The sequence below is a fragment of the Centruroides sculpturatus genome, unplaced genomic scaffold (genome assembly GCF_000671375.1).
Source record: "Centruroides sculpturatus isolate CEXI.00-Female unplaced genomic scaffold, Cexi_2.0 scaffold845, whole genome shotgun sequence".
NCBI classification, from domain to species: Eukaryota; Metazoa; Arthropoda; class Arachnida; order Scorpiones; family Buthidae; genus Centruroides; species Centruroides sculpturatus.
In genome coordinates this window covers 85633-101286 of record NW_019385150.1, presented here as the reverse complement: position 1 = coordinate 101286, position 15654 = coordinate 85633, and the positions used below count along the sequence as shown (strand labels likewise).

At 29.6% G+C, this 15654-nt stretch overlaps 1 protein-coding gene across 1 annotated transcript in view; it reads right to left on the bottom strand.

Moving 5' to 3' along the window:
* The window catches only part of LOC111635473 (solute carrier family 35 member B1-like), a 47690-nt gene that overhangs the window by 9955 nt on the left and 22081 nt on the right, over nucleotides 1-15654 (bottom strand). Inside the window, exons 3-4 of the mRNA XM_023380441.1 lie at nucleotides 8789-8919; nucleotides 3777-3968 (exon numbers count right to left, since the gene is read on the bottom strand). Coding sequence (XP_023236209.1) covers nucleotides 3777-3968; nucleotides 8789-8919 — 323 coding nt within the window. The remainder of the gene's footprint in view (nucleotides 1-3776; nucleotides 3969-8788; nucleotides 8920-15654) is intronic.

Genomic DNA, 15654 nt, shown 5'->3' with positions numbered 1-15654 from the left:
TGATTAATTCATATTGGAGACTCCCAAAAATAAATAAAAAGTTAAAGCAGTAAGAACATAGTAAGAAATTATATATGTAATAACAAATTAAAATTGATCTCTTCATTTTTTCATGACTGACACATCTTTGTTTCTCAGATGTGATTTTTGTTACTCATTTTTCTGATTGAATCTTTTTGATTATGTCTTTCTTAGCTAGGATTGAAGCCATACTGCCTAGCAACATCAGACATCTTTTGCCCATTGCCTATTATTAGACCTTGACAATTATCTCTTGCTTAGTTTCTATAGTGAACACAGTTCTTGACACTCCATTCTGTTTTGGCCCCATAATATTGTTTTCTTTTTTTATTTTTTAAATAAAAAGTTCAGAAAAGCACTTACAAAAATTCAGAAAACAGAAATCAACTAGAGCAAAAAATTCTGGCATAGTAAACATTAGTATTGTGTTTTATTTCAAAGACAAATGGCAAATTTTCCATCAAATTCTTTTATTAATTGAGTCAATAATATAATATGTAACATACCAGGAATAAAATTCTACAAAAGATACATTGACGACATCCTAATAATATATGACGAAACAGAAATTAATATAGAAGAAATTAACAAGCAGACAAATAGCATACACAAAGCAATAAAATTTAAAATAGAGATTGAAGATATAACAAGACAAAACATTAACTACCTAGATATTTCAATAACAAGATTAAAACATCATCTCGAATATAGAACATTCAAGAAACCGAGCTCTAACCAAGTAACAATAAGATATCAATCAAAAATTCCGTCATACATTAAATATAATATATATATAAAATGGAATATGAAAAAATCATAAACCAAACAAGCCAAGAAGCACATAAACAAGGACCTAATGGAATTAAGAAAGAAGTTTCTTCTAGCAGGATTTCCACAGAGATTGCTGAAACAATGGGAAATCAGACTTAATGACCCAAGAAACCTATGTTAAAATAAAAATAAACAAGCAACTAAAACAAAATGTATTAAATTCCCGTATATTAAAGGCCTATATGAACAAATTGGCACAGAAATATAAAGAATAAACTACAAATTAGCACCATCATATCAAAAAATGGAGAACAGGCTGTTAACCTCGAACTGGAAGAAAAACCAGCAAATACCGACCGAAGCCCAAGGTGTAGTATATAAAATTCTGTGTACCTGCGCAAACAAAAAATATTACATAGGAGAAACGAAAAAAAGTAAAAACTAGATTGAAAGAACACATAGCAGACCTACAATACAATAGAATAAATTCTGCATTTTACGAACATTGTACTCTAAACAACTGTAATATAGACAAAGATAACGTAGAAATACTGCATAAAGAAAAATTAACATACAACAGGAAGTTTAAAGAAACCATAGAAATTATAAAAAGTAAAGACAATATAAATAAAAACCTAAGTCTTAAAATAAACGAAAACTGGCTCAATATACTATACATAAAAAAATTTCTCCGTGAAAAGCANTACTCTAAACAACTGTAATATAGACAAAGATAACGTAGAAATACTGCATAAAGAAAAATTAACATACAACAGGAAGTTTAAAGAAACCATAGAAATTATAAAAAGTAAAGACAATATAAATAAAAACCTAAGTCTTAAAATAAACGAAAACTGGCTCAATATACTATACATAAAAAAATTTCTCCGTGAAAAGCAATCTTTTCAAAAAATAATTTCTGCAAGATGGATTTAATAAAAATCAGACAACAAGGTGACGAACGTCATACATGGCAACACCAAAGATACCAGCTCAAACACCAAAAAAGGAAGGGAAAAAAAGGGGTGGAAACAACTCAAGTTTTTAATTGTTGTATTGTGTCAAATTCTATCAGAAAGGGAAGGTTTATGGAAGTTTTTAAATTGTAATGTATACCGGTTTATCCATATAAGGATTAAAGCAAATTTTACAAGATTTTAAATTATACAAAGTGTAACCAAAGGTACAGTAGGTCTATATATAGTTTGTGTGCTCATTGTTTTTATGTAAGTTCTCTACTGTAATAATATTTATTGTATTTAGTTGACTGAAGAGGGGCAAAGCCCAAAATGAGTACAAAACAATGTACCATATCGACTCAACTAATAAAAGAATTTGATGGAAAACTTGCCATGTGTCTTTGAAATAAAATACAATACTAATGTTTACTATGCCTACAGTGACCATACGTCCTTTATTTAAGAGGACAGTCCTTTATTTCACTGCTCTGTCCTTTAACTTTATTTATTTTCTAAAATAGGCATTTTGTCCTTTATTTTGTAAAGTTGACGCAAAGTTAAAAAAATTTTTTTTAATAATATATTTAACAAGTTAGTTTTGTATACGCCATCACGACCAGTGTTGCATTGCTACATAGAGTGCAGTAGTGCAGTGTGTCGCCAACCAAACGGCCCACTGACAGTACCAGGGGGTGGACACTCTTATGGGGATTTTTGTGATAGTTTTTAATTCTCTAGTTAATGGATGATACACTTGTTAATTAAAGCTGAAGTTAGTTGAAAGAAAAAATGAGGGATTTCTTCCTATTGTTATTAGAAAAGTGGTTTTAGCATTAGAAAAATCAGAAAATATACAAGCCAAAAAATTCAATGATGCTGTGTACACATTTTATCAAACATGCATAGATTATCTAAATAATTGGGACATGTTTTTTATTGAAATAGATGTGTTTGAATGGATCACATTATGCGAAATCTCTTTGTGGGCGAAAGTAGAGGAAAGCTATATCTTTATTTCGAATCATTGGTCCATAAATATACTCGACAGTGAATTATTGGATGAAGTTTCATGTGTAAAAAAATATGTCACAAATGAAAAGATCGACGAATGGTGACAGAATAACCAGCCCTGCCATCAAAGGTGGATTGAGATTTTTGAACATTTTACAAAGAAATTGTTTTCAAAAACATTTGTAAAATCGTAGAATTTTCTTTGTCTCCCTGGATCTAATGCCCCTGTTGAACGAATATTTTCATTGGTGAATAATATGTGGACGAATGAAAAAACTGATTTAAAAGTAAGCACATTAAAAGCATGTATTTCCATCAAATACAACTTTCAAATGAACTGTATGGAATTTTATGACTTTAAAGCATGAAACGGCGCTATAAAAAAAAAATTAATTCTACTGAAAAGTATCAAAATTAATGTTATTTAAATTTTTACAATGTGTGTATGTGTAATAATTCAGATTGTTTAAAATTTTAATGTATGCATTGTTGTATGCTACTATTTTCGTAATAAATGTTATAAACTTATGAATTTTATAAGGTATTTTTTGATTTTCTTCGATATGTCCTTTATTTTCCCCCAAAAAATATGGTCACTGTAACTATGCCAGAATTATAAAACAGGACATGGTTTCAAAAAGCAAAATAGAGCAAAAAAGTTATGTATACAACTGTGAAAGTTTCATTCCATAAACCATTCATTCATAGATGCCAGTGAAATATAGTTTTACAATCTTAAACAGAGCATCACTTCTTTTGTTGTTCTGTGAGATGTTTGTTATCTGAACATAAAAATCTTTCATGAAAGTGTTTGCTGTCTGAACTGTACATTAACCAATCAACCACTGTAATTTGTATGTGGTAGTATACGTTATCTTAAGATTCAGACTACATCTTAATCTAATTCATTATATTATTTTTTTATAACAGAAGCAAATCATCAAATAGGATTATATTGTTGTAGAATGTTGTTATGTACTAAAACAATTCAGAAAAAGATTAATTACTACTTACTAAGAGTATTTCTCCCATGCCTATTAATGATTCTGAGTGAATGGTTGTGGGCGGACGATCTTTATACATAAATAATCCTACTCCAATTACAATCATGAGAACAAACAAATATTTCACCAATGGGTATTGCTTTCTTCCTATTAACACACCCAATATCATGACAGGTATTGGCTTACATGATTTACCTACTACCTAAATAAAAAATAAATTAAATATTAGAAAATGATTACTATATATTTTCTTTCATAAGTTTTGAAGATCATATTAAGTAATATATCTTCAGTTTTTAATTATGGAAAATTATTTAGTCAGACAAAACAATTATAAGTAGCTGTAGACTTATGTTGGAAAATAAAATTTTATCTAACCAAACGTATGACAAATCATTCATTCAATCAATTAATCAATCTGATTCCAATTCTTAAAACAATTATAAATTTGAATAACAATTATATAGAAAAATTATTCAAAATTCATACAGTCATACAATATTCAATATCATTTACAGTTTTGGGTGATATTTAATAAACTGATTAACACATAATTGATCTATATATTTAATTTTACTCCACTTACAAAAATATATCTAAATCATTCTCTACGAATAACATATAATGAATATAACTCACTGACAAAAAGTTACATACCAAAAAGGAATAATTGGAATCAAATGAAACTTTATTAGTATGGATGTAATAAGAATGGTAGTGAATGATTACAATATGTTGTAATAGCAATGGGATAATTTCCCATGGAACAACTGTACAATTTAAAGAAACCTTTAATATCATATAAGAACTTTCTCTTGTCTGGATGCATATGGTAATATCTGAGACATAGCTGCATGCAGAGTTTTGCAGCAATCAAACAATTTATCTGGGTGCATAACTTTTTTGTCAATGAGTGTATATACAGCTTGTTTCACACATTTAGCCAGATTGCAAAAATGCACAGTAGCAGAGACTGCTATATACTTAGCAAATTGTTTCATAGATCTATGACAGGGTCACTGTACATACCAAAAAGGAGCTCTTAAGCTTTTAAAAACTACCTGATTTTAACCAAGTACCATGCATTGCCCAGTCAAGATGCATGAAACAATCTGTATCTGAAATTACTCTTAGAATGGATTTTTTTTAATCTCTTGTATAAATTTTGAACTATAGATATAAATATCGCTCAAAACTGTAGATCAGAAACTAAAGGCCTCTGGAAATAAAGCACAACCAAAATAACAGTTCCTCTTTGTTTAGTTCTTCTTCTGTTCATCTCTCCTTTTACCTTAGTATTCAAAGCTTTTCCAATCTTTCTTAACTCATTCTATACAAAGATTTGAGATTAGAATATTCACTCCATATACATGTATCCTGTGATATCAGAATGAATTTAAAATAGATGTATATAATGTGTGATGAAAGTTTGGGAAAATTTTAAGTAAGATAACAGAAAAGAGGGAAGAAATAGACAAAGAGATGGATTAGTATTTTCTTTGTATTATATTTCCAGAAGTACAGTATCAATATCCTTGAATGGAATAATATTGAATACATTTCTAAATCAAATTGACTGTCTATTGGTAAGAATGTTATTAAATTTTAATAAGTTTTATTTTGCTTCTTTTGGAATTGAATTAACTTAATATTTAAAATTAACTTTGTAAAAATCATTTCCAATTTACAAAATGTTTGTATAAATAATTTTAATGAAATACTGTATTAAAATAGAGAAATTATTCTAAAGTAATTTCAAATGCACAGTTTTATTATATTTTATATGTATATTTATTATATCGCGGCAATCCCACAGTATACAAGTTACTGAGAAATGATAAAAAGAATGACAACCAGATCGCTACCTCCGGTATTTACTCCATACCAATCAAAGACCGTCGCTTTGATTCAGATAGTGTTTATATAGGTGCTACTTTGAGAAGCTTGGAACAAAGAATCAAAGAACATAAATACTCTATTAGAAAGAACAACGATAGCACCGTTTTAGCATCTTACGCCAACCAGCAAGGAATTGAGGTCATATGGGACCAAGCTTCCATCATTAGACCCACGTCTAACAAGCACTCCATCAAACATCTCGAAAAACTGGAGATTTATAAAGCCCAAGGGAAAACTACTTGTATCAATCATAGGGACGCCCACTCTCTATCCACAGCATGGAAATCATTCTATGAAGATAACCTGTAATTTTTACGAAACATTAATTTTTAATGAGAAACTGTTGAGCTCTTTATTTTTATTTATTTATTTATTTATGTACAGTATTTATTTTCTTTTAGTCTTATATCCCTAACTTTTTGTATTTATTCCGTTAAGTGCTCATCATTACGCATGCGCAGTTATTATTTTTTCGTAAATTTAATTTTTGTTCTATTTTTAATGTTCTTTCAACTGATGAAGATCGCTAAAGACGAGCGAAAACGTTTTTATATTATTAAATTATTTGCTGGAATTTATAAAAAAGGTGATAATTTTGATTAATATTTTATATCATTCATATGAAAAATTTATATCAGAAATATTGGGTGGTAGTAAAATTATATTATTATTCTGTTAATATAATATAATATACACAGATATGATGCAATGTATGAAAAGGTACTTTAAGTCAGAAAAGTACCTTTCACTGTAGAGTAAAAACTGCAATCTAAATCTAAGTGCAGTTAAAAGAGTCAATTTTTAGGTTTCAATGCCAAATGTTTCTAGTAATGTTTTAGTATGGCAACATTTTAAGCTGTAAATGCCCTCTTATATGCTCTTAATCTGTAAATAAGATGCACACAAAAACTAAAAATTGATTTCCCTGATTTAAGATATATATTATTATCTATAAAAAAGTATTAGCATATATATATGCTATCTACTAATTTCATTCTTAATTATTATTTAATATTCTAAATTCTGCTACAAGCACTATATACTATATCAGTGTTCCGCAACCTTTTTCTACTCGCGGCACACCTATGACTAGACATGACTCAACACAGCACACCAAAATGTTATTCCTCTCAATAATGTATGATATGATACTATTAATAGAATTTTGTAATGCCATAAACCACAAAACTCAATTATGTTGAGTTGAGTTACACTAGGTGGATAGCGATGGTTGTGTACTATGCTAGACCAGAGTCAAGACATAGTAACTTCAAGAAAAAAAAAAAAAAAATTAAATAAGCATGTCATTGTGTGTCTGTATTCAGGAATTTCCTAACAATATGACATGTATTCAATATAGAGGCCTTCTGTAGTGTGATGTATGTGTTTCTATTCAATTTTAATGTTCCCAGACTTTTGTGTAGCATTTGTGGTACGATACCTGTAGAGGAGAGAACGACAAGTTCAATTAGCACCCCTATCCATCCTCCACAGATGCCTTATTTCCTGGGCAAGTTCTGTGTACTTGCTGATTTTTTCACTTCATGTGTTTTGTACGTTGTGAGTGTTTGGAACCGATATGTCTATAATGTTGATTTTATTGTGTTTGTCAATGAGTGTGATGTCTGGTCTGTTGTGGTAAATTGTTTTATCTGTGATTATGACTGTCGTAGTGCAGTTTGTGCTTGTTGTTTTCCAATACTGTCTGTTGAACGTATTTGTAGTATGGTTCGTGGATGTCTAATAATTTGTGTTTCTTTGCAAGCTCTTGATGTATTTGCTACTTGATTATGTCGATGTAAATTATGTCTGTACCAAGAGTTCGCAACCATAAGTAATGTGTTACATAGTTTCTGGCATGATGTGACATTTTCTGCAAGTGTCATTTGTGAGTGTTATATCTTTCAGTATGTGTTTTGTGTAGTTTTTAGTATTTATGACCTGATCCTGTATGGCAATCATAAATCCTTCCGTCTCCCGAAAGAGGCATCCCCGAGCTAACCAGCTATTTGACGCAGTTTTGCCAACAAAATCCTGGGCTAGGTCATAGGGATGTCTGCCATAGTGTTTTTTGAACCCACGATTGCTTAAGTGTCTATGCATTTTATATGTTCTGTCTTGTCCATATGATGCAAATGTAAGTTTAATGGTGATTTTATTTGAGTCTGCTAGACTTATTGCTTTATGTAACTGTGATGTTTCTTGCTTTTGTAGAAAAACTCTCGCAGTGCTCTTGTAGTGAAGGTTTACTATATCAATCAGACCACGTCCGCTATGTTTACGTGGAAGGGTTAATCTTTCTATGGCAAATTTAAGATGACATTGTTTATGCTTAGTAAGCATTGTTCTTGTTTTCATTTGGAGTTGCTCAAGGTCCGTGTGAGTCCAATGTATAACTCCAAAAGAATAAGTACTGGGACGACATATGTGTTTATTGCTTTAATATCATTTTATTTCATCAGTGAATGAAAATACAACCATAAGAAACACAACAACTGCAATAAAAATATATAAATAAAACCTGAAATTAATAGAATATGTAAAAGTTCAAGTCACACCTTTCACCTTGTGACGGCACACCGGTTGCGGAACACTGTACTATATAACCATATAAAACAAACTCTAAAAATACATTTGATTTCAGAGCATTAAATTTATCCCTCAGAATTTTTCTTATAGATTTATGTTTATATATTAAGTTACATATCCTTTTAATGCTATCTGTTTACTAGTAAGTACAACAATTATGTTCATAAGAAATCAATTGACACTATCATATCTTAATAGCTTAAAATGTGATAAGAGTACTTGAAACAAATTCAAAAGATAAAGTTTCACTTTTTACAAGGTTAAATACAGATACATAAATTATAATCATGGACAATTCTGGGTGTCTAAATAATAAAATAATAATAATTTTTTAATATAAATAGTTATTAACAACGAACAGAAAAATAAGATAATTCATGCAGTCTCTCTAAAGTCTCAGTGCTGAAATTTAAAAAAAAAATACTAGAATAAATGGATAACATTAGTATATGATATACTATTGCATAATAGTAACTTTTTAAATTGAAATTTCAATCATAAAGATTTTTCAAGTTCTTTTAAAATTATAATTACCTGAGTTGGATAATTAATATGTTGTAAAGCCATATTACTTGCTACCATGGCACCTAAATAAGAAAATGCACATGACGCATAATATTTGTTTGTTGTTGTATCAGCTCCTTGTTTCATGAATGTAGACAACACTATATTAAATAAAGAAGCATTAATTTTTAAACATTAATTCATTGATAATTAAATAATTCAGTCTTATATATAGAGAAATAATGTGATTATTCTTTCTTATCAAGATGCATTTATACATACATACAATATCAGTAATAATATTAAGTATGTTGTTCAAATTTATTATATATGTAATAAATTAAAATTTTCTGTTAATTAAAATTTAAGGCTAATTCACACTATCCAGTTGATTGGGGTAGATACCAACTATCATAAGATGAACAAAACATTACACTATGAATTTTTTCATGAAGATATTCACACCAACTGTTACCAAATGAATAGTCATTAACAGTTGTTGGTCATCATATTTGATAAAGTTTTGTCTATTAGCATCTGTTTGTTTTGGGTCACATGCAGCTGGTTGAAGAGTCAATTGCAGGTTGTTAATTATTGTTACTTTTGGTGTTAATCAATTTTTGAGTTTTTAAATGTGGGTTCAAATTATTAAATATTTTTATTCATTAAATATGACTATTTTAAGAAATTTCATCCACTTGAAACTGAAATCTCAATAATGCATTAACATTTTTTTATTTATTTTAAAATCTAAGATTAATAAACTAAAAATCATTTGAGATGCAAAAAACTGTATAATTTGCATCTACATAATTCAGTTTAAAATTTTTTAAAAATTTATATGAAACTACTGTATTCAAAATTATTTTTACTTTATTCTTTAACTTTAAAAAATAATTACAAATTATAGCATTGTGTGCATTATAAACGTGTCATATAAAGGGGTATTACAGATGTGATGTTGATAAATGACAATGATAGTGGTATAATGATCATAAAAGTTTGGATTTAAATTATTTTATGACAACTTAAATCTACATATGAATGATTCACTTATAGAAATGAATCTTATAGCAGAGATAAATCTAAATTAAAATTTATTCTAAATTAAATCATGTTTTAACAAGAGCTAGTTAGCTTGTTTAAAGCAAAGATTAGGTGATATAAAATAATTTAATCTGTAATTAAGACTAAACCTTGTTTCTACATTTGGACTAACAACAATTTCCTGACTAATTTTTTAATATATATAATCCAAACAAAAAATACCTTGGAGATCTATTGATTATTAACAACATTTTATTTTAAACATAGCAAAATAAAAAATATGTGATTACAAAAATTATTCTTTGATAAACCGTAATATCAAATTAAAAGTATGTAACATGATAAAGTACAAATGTTTGCATAAATTATTAAAGAAACAAATAAATATTTAAAGAAATCATAAATGATAAAAACTTCAAACACCTCCAAAATTTACAGAAAAAATGTTTGACACCATTATTAAAAACAATGGAACATTTCTACTTACTAAAATATTGGCTATAATCTACTTATAATTTTTCTAATTACATATCATTAGCAATATTTTCAATTAGTAAAAAATAAATGGCAACAAGAAATGCAGTAAGATGAGATATTAGATAAGTAATTGTAAACTTTTATGGAGAGGAAAAGTCCTTTTGTCAAATACCTTTAGAACTAAAGTGCGATTTACACTGGACACAATAGCAAATGAAGCAAGCAAAGTGAGTTTCATTTACACTGTAAGCTGTGATAAGCATGGTTGCAAATTGTAGTTTTGTACTTTTACCAATAGATAGCATTTAAAAAAATTCTATATATATAATGCAGTTAATACATTAATGTTCTTTTTGTTTACTGTGTGGTGTTGGCTTATCAAAATTTAATTATACATCAGTGGATCTTTTTAATTATTGAGTGCCATTTTATTCCTGCTGCAAGTAAAGAACTCTAACTGAGATAAAATTGTTGATTTCATTGGCTTGCATTTGCCAACATCCTCTAGCTATCATGTACTGTACAGTATTCCCATTACCTGACATAAAAATTTTTAACTTGCCTCGTGATGTTATGAACACTCACATTTTGTCAATAGTCCTCTTTGTTTTGTTACATTTCACACCCTTTGTGTCAAATGTAAATCATATCTAAAAATTGGCAAATCAACAATTTCTGGTATTACCAATCAATCAACCAATATTTTATTGATCCTTGAGCAAAGCTATTTACAAGAGAGGCGAAACAATTTAACTGCCTGTTGAAAAAAGTTTTCTTTAATACAAATATCAAGCATTGAGATTTACACACACAAATTATTTAAATATCAAATTAAACTTCAAAAAGTTTTTTCCTCTTAAAAGTAAAAACACATTACACAACTTAAACATATGCAATATCAATTCTTCTACTATATCTTTACAAACAAGACATTGAGATATTATTAAAAATCTTAACATTCATTATATAGGATTTTCTATCCATTTACATTTAACTGCTTTAGTATTTCCAAGGATTTAACTCTAAAATTTAATGTAGTTAATAAATATTACTGTAGATTCCAACAAAAACCAAATTCATAGTTTAATCTTGTTTTTTGTAAGCGTTTCTATCTTCATTTAACAAAAGATCAGAATAAACTTGAATGATCTTCACCCAAAAATTCTCTACAAACTAAAGGACTCAAAATGAAAAACAAACAAATAACCAACATTATCTAAAAGATGATTAATTCTCTCCATCCAATTTACTCTTTCTTTAACATAGAGTAAATTCAGCATCTTTACAGGGTGCTCCAGAACTCAGATTAAACTTTTGAAGAGGAAGAAAACAAAAACAAATGTTATTCATATAGGAATATATGATTAGAAACACCATCCTTATGTACTAGAGGATATACTATGATGCCATAATGACAAAACCATAAATGATGAAAAAATCTTTATTAGGCCCTCTAGTACATAAAATGGCTTTTCTGATCATACATTCCTATGTGAATATTGTTTATTTTTACATTCTTTGTTTCCCCTAAAAGTTTATACCCCAAGTTTTGAATCACCTTGTAAATAAACATTGAAAAATATAAAATATAGCCAACCAGAATCAGAATTTCATCTATGGACATGCTCTATATCAAAGGTGGGCAACCCAAGGCCCGCATGGCACAGAATATTAATATTGGGACCTTGAAAAAGTTCTCTGTTTTTGAACAGATGGCATTACCAGAACTGTGTGCATGTTGTTTAAGATGGTGGTGCATCTGTAAGGAAGTACCATAAGCAAGCTTGAAATTCAGTATACGTCATTTCACCGAAGTGTAAAGCAACTTTTTTTTTCATAGTGTTAAACATGTCAAGTTTTGTGCCAAAAAAGAGTATTTGCTGGGAATTTTATTGCACTATTTTATTAAAAAAAATCTGCAGCTGAAGCACACAGAATTCTTGCAGAGGCTTAAAGCAACCATATTCTGACAAAACAACATGCAGAAATTGGTTTAGATCAGGGGTCGCCAAAGGGGTCAATGTAACATTATTGGGGGTCGATTATCAAGCTTAAGCTAAGGATAAGGGGGAGCTAAGGATCAAGCTTATCCGTCTCACTGATTGTCAGTTACAAAAATTATTATTAACAAATATATAATAAATGAAAAAAATTGCAAAATTAAAAGAAATGTTTTAAAATAGTAAGTATTTTGTTTTGCTTGTTACATAAACTTTATGGTGGGGGTCGATGTGNTCAGTTACAAAAATTATTATTAACAAATATATAATAAATGAAAAAAATGCAAAATTAAAAGAAATGTATTAAAATAGTAAGTATTTTGTTTTGCTTGTAACATAAACTTTTTGGTGGGGGTCGATGTGAGGTTTTGAAAACTTGTAGGGGATCGACGATCAAAAAAGTTTGGTGACCCTTGGTTTAGATGATTCAAAAATAATGATTTTGATGTTGAAGATTACGCTCTGGTGCACTGAAAAGGCTTGAAGGTAAAGAATTGGAGGCATTACTTCATGAAGACTCATGTCAGATGCTAGCTGAACTTGCAAAATCATTAGGAGTTAGTTGATCACACAACAGTTTTGAAACATTTGAAAGTATTAGGAATGATTCAAAAGCAAGGATGTCGAACAAAGTCTTTTCATGTGTGACCAGATGCTTCAATGGCAGAAAAGGAAAGGTTTTTTTGCATCATATCATGACTGACGATGAAAAGTGGATACACTGTAAAGTACTATATTATTTTTTCCGACTTTCCAACGATTATCGACACTACTGTGTGCCGGAAATAGCCGTTCCCTAACGGGTACTTTACGCGGATTCGCGTTAGTGTGCCAGGCCTGGACTTTAAGCGTGCACCGAATTAAATAATGACAAAGTTTGTCAATAACAAAATCAAATATTTAATTAAACTTCTAGTAATAAACTATATACAGTATTTAGTAAAAATCAAACAATAATTTATTCAATGAAATTCAACAAGAATCAATCCGACAAACTCAAATCAATCTATTTCTAACTTAATTCTATTCCCCTTTGGAATTCGACAAAATCAAAGAATTAACTTATAAACAATAATTCTTATAAATTAAAGATCCTAATCGTCACCTCAATATACTAGGAACCTATTTCCTCAAACTCTCAAGACTTTCTATAATCGTCGATCCACAAATCGAATAACTTCAAAATCCTATCGGACACCTCTCTCGTTCACTGCTACGAAGCTCACCAAAGCTCGTTGCTATCAGGAATTCACCTCGTTCGTTTTCACTTGAGTTAGAGGCTTTATAGTGTGAGGTGACGTCACAATTCTGAATGAGCTCACTCTCCTCATTTACATACTTATCTGTAACATTAAATTTTTCTTGTTTATCTGGCAGATTATTTTCCGACAATACTTCGCTAACCTTTTACATTATTCTTTTTAACAATTATCGGGATGCTTTATTCTTTTAAGGTTTAGCGATTCCTAACTGGGTTGTGGGGTCTTCCCCCCCTTTTTCTCGGTGCGGACTTACTTTTTTCCGCTTGGGAAGCGCAAGTGTGCGCGAGTTTTCTACGGCGCTTTTCTTTCGTTGGTGAGTTGGTTTTTCTTCTATTTTTAAGTTACTAAGGTGAATGGTGAGGAAACTTCGTCCTAACAAAACATAAGCCCCAAAAAATAGAATAATAAGCAAAATAAAAGTAAATAAAAATAACGTTCAGACTTGGTTCCTTACACCACTACGATAACCCCAAGCGTAGAAGATTGTTGGGTAAGCCCATCCATGCATCAACATCGTCGACAAAGCCAAAAGTCATGGTTCGAAGCTTCTGCTCTGCATTTGGTGGGATCAACTAAGTGTAGTTTATTATGAGCTGCTCAAATTGAATGAAACCATCATGGGAGATTGCTATCAACTACAATTGATGTGTTTGAGCCGATCATTGAAGGAAAAATGGCCACTATACGAGCAGAGACATGACAAAGTGATTTTGCAACATGACAATATTTGGCCACATGTTGCACAACCACTGAAAACCTACTTGGAAATGCTTAAATGGGAAGTCCTATCCCACCCACTGTATTCATCAAATTCATCAAACATTGCTCCATCCAATTATCACTTGTTCCAATTGATAGCACATGGCCTGGCTGAGCAACACTTCCATTCTTATGAAGATGCCAAAAACTGGGCTGATTCTTGGATAGCCTCAAAAGACATGTCGTTTTTCCGACATGGAATTCAAATGCTGCCAGAATGATGGGAGAAAGTAGTGGCTAGCAATGGACAATACTTTCAGTGACATGTTTTTACAACTTTTTTTAAATAAAGCATTAATTTTCACGAAAAAACAGCAATAATTTATTCAAGGTCCCAATAAATATATCAATTTCAAAACTTAAGAAAGTATACAGCAAAAATTTTAATGTTATTTTCTACAACCTAGTAAAAATTTAGTAAAAGTAAAACAAGAAATCGGCTAACAAACTCACATCAAAACTAATTTAAAACTAGCAGTGACTAATATTCAGCCAAATATTTTGGATATATTATGTTCAGATCAGTGACAGAAGTCAAATTAAGTATACTTATGTTAATTTATAATCATATATAAATAAATAATTGTGATTTACTCAATTTAAAGTGTTTTTTTCTCTTGTGTGTGGTCAGTTCAAAAAGTTTTAAATGTGGCCCTTATGTAGAAAAAGGTTGTCCATCCCTGCTCTATATTCTACCAATCATATAAGAGTAACATAGTACTATAACAATATTTTGTGAATGTTTTCCTAATTTCTTTTGTGCTTATAATTGTTTGAGATGAAAATTATTTCTATTCCAGATAATAATAATGGGTCCATATCTAGTTTCATTACAGTATAGTTCTATTTTGTCTTTATTTTAAAAAAGTTTTAAAAGTAATTTTTTAATTAAAATTTTTATATTCTGTAACTTTTTATCCCAAGTATTTGTCTCGTGCATAGCCAATAACACAATTTAAAAATTATTCTTTGTTTTATAAACATAGGTGTGTCTATAAATTATGTAACACAGATATGGATGAGTGGGTATGCAGATAATCATTACAAGTTACGAAGTGCTATGGGAGGATGAGATGGTAGTTGGAAAAAAAACAATTGTACAGGGTAAGTCAGGAGGACAGGAAAATATCTTGAGGAATGATAGTATAGGTCATTCTAAAAAAAAATTATTATATAAACATAGACATTATTCTCAGAAGTTTCAGAGATACAGTTGTATGAAAGTTGCTCACATACAACAATAATAGTGAATAATGTTGTATTCAAAACACATGCTCAAAACTTTAACTCTGAACTCAATAAACTTTATGACTTGTGTCCGAACATCATGTTGTTTCTCTCAGTTAACAGT